The sequence below is a fragment of the Siniperca chuatsi genome, linkage group LG7, assembly GCF_020085105.1.
Source record: "Siniperca chuatsi isolate FFG_IHB_CAS linkage group LG7, ASM2008510v1, whole genome shotgun sequence".
NCBI lineage: Eukaryota > Metazoa > Chordata > Actinopteri > Centrarchiformes > Sinipercidae > Siniperca > Siniperca chuatsi.
The window spans coordinates 2814066-2824800 of NC_058048.1; the positions used below are offsets into that span (position 1 = coordinate 2814066).

General features: G+C 45.8%; 1 protein-coding gene across 1 annotated transcript; it reads left to right on the forward strand.

The window, feature by feature from the left end:
• The first annotated feature begins 1311 nt into the window (after positions 1-1311).
• Positions 1312-10146, forward strand: lhx1a (LIM homeobox 1a). Its single transcript, XM_044202926.1, has 5 exons — positions 1312-2224; positions 4027-4250; positions 4759-5042; positions 7079-7244; positions 8183-10146. Exons 1-5 carry the CDS (start codon positions 2055-2057, stop codon positions 8557-8559), a joined length of 1221 nt encoding a protein of 406 aa, XP_044058861.1. The 5' UTR covers positions 1312-2054; the 3' UTR covers positions 8560-10146.
• Positions 10147-10735: the final 589 nt, after the last annotated feature.

Consider the following 10735-nt stretch of genomic DNA (forward strand, 5'->3'; position numbering starts at 1 on the left):
GCAGGGGGGTGCGGGACGTTGGACCAGAATAAATGGGTGTCCCTGGGTCGCCTTTTCTGCTTTAAGTGCGCAGCTATCGAGCTTGATTCTATCAACTCGCCATTCCGTTTCTTTTTCACGACAAAGACAAATACGCCATTTTCTTACTGTAATTATATTTCTTAGATTATTGCCCAGCAGGCCACCGTAGGCCAGTTTGTGTAAACACACGTTTCAAAGATTAATTACTCCAAAGTAGTTTCCTGGAGAACGGTTAGGCCGGGGGATGAAACGAACATGTTTTGCTCCAGACCAGACAGTCTACTTCCACTGAGCAGAGAGAGACCTGGCTGAAGTATTAACGGAAGTACAGCAGCGTGCAGGCCTGCAGCATCAGCACTGAACCTGACTGATCTCTTTGATGGGAATGGCTGAGAGTCCAGCAGGCTGTTAGGCTCATGGTGTTATTTACTTAAGGTGGACTTCCAGTGGATTGGACCTCCCTAATGAATCGTCCGAGGTGTCTGGGCCGCGAGCTCCTGGCGGGCTGAGCTGCACGAGCTGTCAACTTTAGAGCCTTTCTGTCTTTCACTTCCACGCTTCCTCTCCATCACACCAAAAAAAAAAAAAACTGCGCGAGGAAACACTGCTACAGTAAATGAGCATTCTGGAATACCGCGCCGCACTGGGGGGAAAGAGAAAGCGTCACATCAGTCATCACCTCACTGAGATCTTGGCAGAGAAGTTCTACAGCTTGCTGCTGTGCAATCAAACGTTCAGCTGAAGATGCGTTCAAGTGCAAAGCAGGCAGTTAAGATGGGATGTTTTAACGTACGGCTGGTTTATTGATGAGAAAAGCTTCCAGTTACTCTCAAATAACAAAAGAAACATACCCAACTTTTGCGTAGCGTTCTGGCGCAAAGTAACTTGACAGGAATAAGCAGGGAGCGCGCCATGCAATATGCGCCTCCAGCTTCTTTATCCCGAAGCCGCCGCTGTATCTACCTGTTCAGATTCCTCCTTCACGCCCCCCTCGTGCCCAGAAGACAGTCTGCTCAGCAGCTGAGAAGTGGCGCCTCTCCCTCCGCGCTGCTCGCCCTCCGCCGCGGCTGCTTCCTCCAAACACATTCACTAACATATGACAGTTTGCAGGGAAATTCTTGACAATTGCTTGAGAGTGTGGCATAAATAGCAGGCAGAGCCCTGGCTGGGTTATGATGGGGCGGCTTGATGGTTTCTGGCATGGCACGGCGCTGATTGGTCCGGCCGCGGCCTGACGTCAGGAGGCTGGGAATAAGGCTGGGCTGGAGCTTTAGGAGCAAGACAGTGTACTGGAGACTGAGGGCATCCCAGCATACACACGGCACTGGAGACTGAGGGCATCCCAGCATACACACTGACTACTACCGGAGCCGCCAGCGCATCCCAGCATCCACCGCCACCGCGAGCTTAACGTCCAGGATCAGCGGACACTCTTTTTGTAATCTTTTGGGTGCGTGGTTTTGTTTCTCGCCGGGTTTTGATCAGTGGATACGCTGCCATGTCAAATTACACTGAATTATTTATAGGCGTGCGTGTCTTGTTGTGTGACAGCTCTGCCCTAAAAGCATTTTGTTAGACGCCTCTTCCAGCACTGGCCGGCACACGACGCTCCTCTCAGCCGATGCGTCACTTCCAAGAGCGCCGGGACAACCAAAGTGGCTCCGGTCTTCTCGCCTGAGCCGATCTGCAGCTTCCTGTGTTGAAACATACAGTTTGGGTGAATTGCGTGTTTTGCCCCGGATCCAGTTAAGGACTGATTTATTTATTTGCTCTCCTTTTGGCTTTCCCCCCCTGAGACAGAGGACGCAGTTGCCATCCCTGCCTGTCTGTTTGATTTTTTTGGACGCTGAGCCTTTTACGCATGCAGGGAGAAATCTGCGGTGACACCTGATCGGCTGGCCTCTCCGCGCACATTCACCCGGGAGCTCCAGGCGAATCAGGGAGGGAGAAGGCAGACACGCGGTCAATGCTCGGACTGTGCTGTTGATTTTGTTTGTGTGCTTCATTTGCGGGGTTGCAGCCCAGCCAAAGCCATGGTCCACTGCGCCGGCTGCGAGAGGCCTATTCTGGACCGCTTTCTGCTCAACGTGCTGGACAGAGCTTGGCACGTCAAGTGCGTGCAGTGCTGCGAGTGCAAGTGTAATTTGACAGAGAAATGTTTTTCTCGAGAGGGGAGACTGTACTGCAAAAATGATTTCTTTAGGTAAGCTCGGGGGAGGTGACAGAAAGTGTTTTTGTTGATTATTTTTGTTGTCAGAATTATTTTGATTATCATTATTGTTATGCGTCTGTATAGCAGCAAGTTAACAGGCACACATGCATTTAGGAAATTATAAAAATACTAAAACTAAAAAAATAAATAGTAGCACAAAATAGCAGCAAGGATGGTGACGGTGCTTTATATCAAAGATGGAAACATTCGTACTTTAGGCCAGACATTTTCAGTTGGGTGAAAAATATTTTTAAATCTTGCAGATTGAGTACAAATAACATTTTTACATCTTCTATATTACTTACAGCGTTTCAATAAATGGTATAGTATTCATTAACAAACACTAAAATGCTCAGTAATTCCTAAAAGCTCAGACTGCTTTTTCAGACAAACAGTTAAAATAAAATATAAGGTGTATTTTTTAGAATTCTTCCAAAGAAGCTAGCACATCTGTTGCCTGCACGCAGGATTCCAGGTATGAGCTTGAGTGCAGATCGTCTGTTTATTTCTGGTTTCTCTGAGTAAACGGACCCAGCGACCTGTCCGTGCCTGTAGGCGTCAGCTCGGAGGCGATGAGCTTTGATTAGGAGCGAGTAATTAAAAGCTTGTTAATTTGGATTCTTATGCAAAAAAACAACAACAAAAGAGGGGCAGCAACATTAAGCGCGTGTGCACTGGCCCTCAGCGGGGAGAGGAGGGCGGTTTGTTAGGAAATCGAGGAAATCACACTTGGGGTGTTTTTTTTCCCAGCGTGCCGGCGCACAGCATCAAACCCCGGCCGCAGGAGCCGCAGGAGCCGCAGGAGCCGCAGGGGCCGCAGGAGCCGCGGCCCGACGTGTTTGCTCAGTCCCAGCGAGGAGGACGTGATAAGTGGATTTCAATAGCAAACTAGTTGAAAAGATCAAGTCCGCAGACAATGCAATCACAGACGTGCAGTCAACAAGCAGTGCACACCACTCAATACACATTGTTTAACGGCGAAGTCAATGGCACGGCTAGAATTTATTATTCCAAAGCAGCTGTTAACGGCGGATTGTTATGGCTTATATAAAGCACAGCAAGCTTGGAAATGTAGAGAGAAAAACAGAACATTTCCGCTCGTGGCGGGAGGAAACCGTGTTCTTATTTTGGAAAGAATTAGAAAAAGTAAGACTGAGTTTACGCGCGACGTCACTGCATTTCTTTATAATTAAAAGTCTTTATAGAGCGTCACTCTGCCAAACAGATTTTAACTGCACGCACAATAAACAACACAGAATTTTATATTTTGATGTATTATTATTATTATTATTATTATTATTATTATTATTATTATTATCATTATTATCATTATTATCATTATTATTTTATTAAACCCAACATGTCAGTGTGGCCTGAGCCTGAGGTTCATTCTTAATTGTGGAAATCGCACGCGGCCCAGCAGCTCCTACACAGCGTGCTTTAAAGCTGAGTCTGCAGCTGTTATGAGCGGCCTGTCTGAGTTCAGGTTGCTGCGGGAAATATTCTGTTTCAGAACGGGTTAAGATTCGGCTTCAGCCCCCAGGCTGCGTTTGTTTTCGACTGGTCACAAAGGGTTTATAGACTGAGACTTCATGTCTGGACTCTTTTAGAAATTCTTTTTTTTTTTTTTTCAAGCTCTACTGCGTCACGTCAACAGAATTTGAAAATGTCCATCTCTGCCCACCTTCTGCAGCACCTCCACCACACCTTGCTGAGCGGCGGAATTATTAAACTCATTTGTGTGAAGTCTGTCCTGATAACCAGAGTAATCCCTGCCCCCCTCCCTCCTGCAGGCGGTTCGGCACGAAGTGTGGCGGCTGTTCGCAGGGCATCTCTCCGAACGACTTGGTCCGGAGGGCCCGCAGCAAAGTGTTTCACCTCAACTGCTTCACCTGCATGATGTGCAATAAGCAGCTCTCCACCGGCGAGGAGCTCTACATCATAGATGAGAATAAATTCGTTTGCAAAGACGATTATCTAAACAACACCAGTGTCAAAGACACCAACCTCCTCTCAGGTACGAAGGGAGCCCTGCGAGTGTGTGTGTGTGTGTGTGTGTGTGTGTGTGTGTGTGTGTGTGTGCAAGGCTGGATAAATTGTGATGGATGTGATGTGTTCAGCCCCGCAGTGGCTTCATCATGTCCATGACCGGGACTTGGACGGCATTCAGACAGTAGAATTGAAACCCAGGCCGCGGAGCGCCGCGCGCTTCCTGCGCTGTGCCGGGTCCATGATCTGTCCTGCAGGGTTTCATTACAGATGTTTGCAATTTTTACTTAATGTCCAAGTTTCTTGAGAAAAGCACATCACCTGCGTGTCGTCAGTCACATGAAAGTTCCCGTCTCTGTCTGTGTGTATGAATGTTAATGTTAACAGCGTTCAGGTGCAAACCTGAACCTGAACCAGGGCCTTGGGAAGAACCTGGCTTCCCTGCCCTGCTGCTGCTGGGGGCCAGGGGACGGGGTTTGTTGTGTAACACTGCAGTTCATCACTGGTGAATTAATTTGCACGTGTCATTTCTGCAGTAACTGCATGCAGCGACCCGAGTTTATCGCCGGACTCTCAAGACCAGCTACAAGACGACGTGGTCTTAAAGGACACGGAGATAGCCACCCTCTCCGACAAAGAAACGGTTAACAACGAGAACGACGACCAGAACCTCGGAGGGAAGCGGCGCGGCCCCCGGACCACCATCAAGGCCAAGCAACTGGAGACGCTGAAGGCGGCGTTCGCTGCCACCCCCAAACCCACCAGACACATCAGGGAGCAGCTGGCCCAGGAGACCGGCCTCAACATGAGGGTCATCCAGGTAACGGAACGGCTCCACTCAGCACCCAGGCTGGGTTCTGACAGCTCCCTGCAGGAGCTCCGTGTGCTGAGCTGGATTACTGAGAGCCCATTCATTAACCACCAAACAAAGAGAGAGCTGAGATTTATTAGAAAATGGGGGCATTTCTCAAACCGGGGTCCATGTGGCCCCCAATAAAAATCTCTGTTGTAATTACAGGTTTCCCCATCCCCAGTCATTTATCGGCGGTTCAGTAGTAAATCACCAAAGCGGGGATCTCCTGGTTCTGTCGGGTCCGAAATATTATGGGAATAATATTTAGGCGACCCCCACGGGCTGAGGAGGAGGGCTCGCGCCGTGTCTGTTTTAGAGGGTGTTACGCACCCATTAAAAGACGTGATGTAACAGCTTATATTTTATGGAAAAATGTCCCTGCCAGGCTGCCGTGACCGTGCAGGCCTCATCCCATCCGAGAGGCTCCACCTTCCCCAGCACCAGCTCCCCACTCAGCTCCCCCTCTCGCATCCCTCACCCCTCTTTAGAGGAGGCCTCACCCTTCAAACTGCGCGGCCGCATTGAATTCATTAAGCCAGAGATTGGCCGAGGGACGAGGTTGATTTGGAAACGGGTAATTTATATGGGTATTTTTGATTCTTGGCGCTCGTGACGGGGCAGCGTCGCCAACTGGCGCCGGGCTGCTTGGAGCTCTGGGAGCGCTGGGAGTCCTGGCACAGCGCTGCCATCACGTTTTGCGACCACATTTAGCCATGCTGCGAGCATTTCCAGCCAAGTGGAAAGACCGAAATCTGTTTCAGGGGTCTAGACTGTCTCTTCAGAACTCCGAATTACAGCAGGGCCACTTTCAGTTAAACAAAGAGCAACACAGACAACCGACATCATTATTATTATCATTATTATTATTATTATTATTATTATTATTATTATTATTATTATTATTATTATTATTATCAGCATTATTATTATTATTATTATTAGTAGTAGTAGTAGTAGTAGTAGAAGTAGTAGTAGTAGTAGTATTATTAGTATTATTATTATCATCGGTTTTGTATGATGAGGAACTATTTTATTTTCTCTTTTGGTGATTTCCAAAAAAAATGTTGCAGCTGTTATTTTACGTGGCGCACCAAAGTATCGCCGGGGAATTTTTGTACATTATAGAAAACTATATTTTACATCAGGAATAATTACAGATCCACGACCAGAAAAAGTAGACTCGGAAATCGTTGGGAAGCAGAGGTTTTCTGCATTTTTATTTTACTAATAGGTTTCCATAAATCTGTTTTTTTTTTTTTTTTATTAATCCGGATAAGGCTGTGGGGCAGATCAAAGGTACGGAGGTTTAGCAGAGCAGATTAATGGCGATAAAGTGAAAGTGGCGAAGTAGGGGCATCTAATATGTATGAGCATGAGGGGGAAAGGGAAGAGCGTCATTAAAGGAAGCCAGCCTATAGATTAGGAAATGATAACCTCCAAGAGCCCGGTAATATATTGGTAACAACCCTCCTATTAAGTATTAATTGGAGATTTTAAGCCCCCACTGCTGCAGCCTTCAGTCGGAGTAAATGGGGGGTTAAAGGATCATTAGGGAGGTTAGATGTGACTCTCGCTGCCGTAACGATAATTGGGCGCAGTGCTCTCCAGCTCAGAGCCTTGCGGATTTAACGCCGGCTCATCACGCACGGCGCAAAACACACAGATTTATTTACTCTAATAGGAAGCCGAGGCGGCGCAGGTGCCAAGCAAAATATGACACTTTTAATTACACGTGCTTTGGATGGGGGGGGGAATTTACAGAAAGTTCTATTTGCACATTCCAAAAAAATCCACAACGTGCCAGTTGGTGTGTTTGTTTGTCTGTTTACATATTTATTCACACCGGAGCAGCCCTCAGCCCCCCACCTGCGCCTTCACTCCCCTCCCATCTCCCTCACAGAATATTGACGCGCAATCAAAATGGCGTCAGCAGCCTATTGCATGTCCGCTGCGTGACATGAGGTGACCAGTGTGTGTGTGTGTGTGTGTGCGTGTGTGTCCAGGTCTGGTTCCAGAACCGACGTTCCAAAGAGAGGCGCATGAAGCAGCTGAGCGCGCTGGGCGCCCGGAGGCACGCTTTTTTCCGGAGCCCGAGGCGGATGAGGACTCTGGTGGACCGGCTGGAGCCCGGGGAGCTGATCCCCAACGGGCCCTTCTCCTACTATGGAGGTATGCGTATAATTTAGCTTTTTAATTTTGTCAAAGAACAATTACTATTATGTTCACGTCCTCCAACGTGTTTTCTCTTATGAAACATCCTTTTGTTATTCACGTCAAAGTGACGTCCGGTATGATCAGTCTATCATTTCTATTTTTCTGTCGGCTTCTGTTGTAATGAAACAATGCTCTATTTTATTCTTATCTATATCTCGTCAGCTAAGGTGTCTGTCTTGACTGTCTGTGTTGACCTTAAGGAAATGGGTGCCATGTTAGGCCCGCACACTTTCTGTTTTCTGAGCTCTTTTCACAAAAAGCACAAGTCCATTTAGTACACAGAATTAAAGAAACATCTATATAAAAACGACCTACAGTGCAGAGATTTTCTGCTCTTGCTTAAAATTATGGCACGTTTGGAAATTCAGCAATAAGGCACTTTTCTTTTTTCTTTTTAAACAAATTCAAATGTGATGTATTATTCGGTTTGGGTCACTTCCTCCTGGGCTTTTGGAAATCAGTGAGCAGTGAGTTAAGTTTATGTGAAGTTAGTTTACCTCTCAGTGATTTAATACCACACTCACATTCAAATGCTTTGAAATATCTGATCATTTTCAGAGAATTTCATTTGTGCTCCGGCCTTCGTTCTTTCTGCAGAAGCAAAAAGTCTAATAATATTCTGCTGAATTGAAAAGATATCGGTCTCAGTAGGTAGAATCGCTGATGAAATGGCCCCCATTTTAATTAAATTTGTGGCCACGTTGTTCTCCCCACCCAATTGCAGTTTTGATTTTTAAGTGTAACATGCTCTGTGACTAATATAGTACTGCGAGGGCCTCTCTCCCTCTCTAATACAAATCAAGCTGTGTATATTGAATGAATTCATTATTTCTGCACACTCATTGTTCTCAGAGTTAACGTTGCTTTTTTTCCTTCTCCTGTTGGATCTGCAGATTATCAAAGCGAGTACTACGGTTCGGGAGGGAACTACGACTTCTTCCCTCAGGGGCCTCCGTCATCACAGGCCCAGACCCCGGTCGATCTCCCCTTCGTGCCCTCCTCAGGCCCCACGGGCACCCCCCTCGGAGGTATGGACCACCCCCTGCCGGGCCACCACCCCTCGAGTGAGGTGCAGCGCTTCTCCGATATCATGTCCCACCACCCAGGGGACTCTCCCAGCCCGGAGCCCGGCATCCCGGGGCCCCTGCACAGCATCTCCTCCGAGGTGTTCGGCCCTAGTCCGCCCTTTACCTCACTGTCGCTGAACGGCAGCGGATACAACCACCTGTCCCACCCGCCCTCGGAAATGAACGAGGGCACTGTGTGGTAGCTTTCCGAGACAGCGGACTCTATTGGCGAGAGATTCGGTAATGGAGGGTGGCGAGGTGTGGTGGTGTTGGGGGCTGGGGTCGAGAACAGGGACATGGATATCGACAGGGTTAGGGCAATGCCATTGAATCATTTTTCTGGGTGTTTTCATATTTATTTATTTATTTTCCCATTTGATTTGTTGATCTTTTTTTGTGGGGAAAGCGTATCAGGCATAAAAAATTTTGCTCAAAAACATCGTCTTCAGTATTGTATTTGGGTGTTTCAATTGCTCCCCCCCCCCCCATTCCAAAACTGGACTCACAAGAAAAATAAAAAGCTTGGAGAGACTGCTTCACCCCCCTTTCTGTGGGCTCCTGGGGCACCCTGTCACCCCTCCTGACTCCTGTCAGTGGCCCGGCATAGCGACCAAACCCCCTAACATTCACCAGTGGGGTAAAAAACAACCCATTCGAAATCTCCTATAGTATGTCCCGAACACGAAAACATCATTAGCTACTGTCAAAGACTTCAATAGCTTTACAGAGAGAGAGAATAAAGGGGCCGAGGGTTGGTTGTGTGCTGACCTGGCACTGTAGGAAGGCTGAGCGGTGTTCAGACTATGTTCGAGGCACTAGACTTGTCCCTTGTATTTATTCAGAAGCTCCTCAGACCTCTTTGCCTCTCAAGGCTCTGCCATATTGACACTTAACCTTTTTGACACTGTTTCCGAAGGCAAGAGGAAGCAATTTTTCCTCCGTCTGGACTATTTGTTTCTTTTTTTTTCTTTTCTTGGTTTCAGAATTTCCACCAAATCTGAAGAAGGCCGCCTTCAAAAGGCAAACAGTAAAAACCCTCTACGGATTGCAAACCCTTTATTTAAAATGGAAGTGAACTTGAAATGTTGAAATGAAGTCTACCTTCTAAAAATCTTCTACCGGGGTTCTAAATGGGACTTAGAACAGTCAACTGTTTACGTAATCTATTTAATTCAGGAGTCCAGAAGTCTCGAAAACCATGTTTTAGAACCTCTCGATCCATATAAAAATGTTCCAAGCAACCAACCAAACTTTTGTATTGATTTCATTTATATTGTATGGAGATAAAAACACATTTGCTGGGGTTGTGGTTCACTGTGCTAGTTTGTACAAGATGTTGTTTACAAAATAAAAGGTTAAAAAAAAAGAATAAAAACATAAGTAAAGTAGACATTTGCCAAATTGAAAAAAAAATAGCACAAATACTGTTAAAGTGCTTTGCACCATCATCTGCAGAACGTGTTGAGACAAAATGTAAGTGTTAAAAGGAGTAATTGACTTCTTAATTTTTTAGTCTGCTGACAATACATTCATAAAATTGTTAGAAATACATACTTAGACAGGTTTTTATTTTTGTGTCTTCGAAGGAGTAAAATCCAAACTATTAAAAATTGATGGTCAAATATGCAGCTAGTAGCTGCTATATCTCTTTGAATATCAAGCCCTCATGGTATGTCTTTTATTGTTTCAATAAACCTAAGCTTATGTGACCTCCAGTGCATATTAGACCATTCACTGTATAAATACAACATGTTGAGAAAAATGTGTTTCTAATAAAACTAGAAAATATACATGAATTTTTAACATATTTTCTTTGGAGGAGCTATCTTACAGTATACATTCCAGTGTATTATGTATCACAGCCGTACATCGCAGGGCTCTCTGTAAGGTACTTATCAGGCCAGTGTCACTCGTTTCATAATGAATGCTTTTTGTTTCAATTTCCATTCACTATGCGTGTGAAATAATTGACCTTTGCAGACACGGTGACAGGTAAACATTTATTAATTCTGATTAATGTTATTCAAAAACACTGAGTGAAATTCAAACGGCAGTTGGTGGAAAGTGATGAAAAGACACACACACAAAAAAGAATGTGAACTTTTTAGCTTTTAGCGGAGTTGTAGAAACGAGCTCATTTGTGAAACACGAGTCATGCTTTGCAGTTTTGAATTTTGTGATGCTAATCTTTAACTGTCAACAAAGGGTTTTCTCTTTTTCCTGCACCAGATCCTGATGGCTTGAAGAACAATTCATAGACAAGCAGAACAGGGGTTTAAACAACAAAACACTTTTATGCTGATATCACTTTTCTCCCAGCTGTGGAGGCACTTAGTGGACTGGCTTGCTGCAACACAAGGGGGAGCGAATTCCCAACTT

Coding starts and splice junctions, on each gene's coding strand:
- lhx1a (XM_044202926.1), top strand. CDS start 2,055: ATGGTCCACTGCGCCGGCTGCGAGAGGCCTATTCTGGACCGCTTTCTG. Junction 2,225..4,026: donor TGCAAAAATGATTTCTTTAG/GTAAGCTCGGGG, acceptor TCCCTCCTGCAG/GCGGTTCGGCACGAAGTGTG. Junction 7,245..8,182: donor GCCCTTCTCCTACTATGGAG/GTATGCGTATAA, acceptor TTGGATCTGCAG/ATTATCAAAGCGAGTACTAC.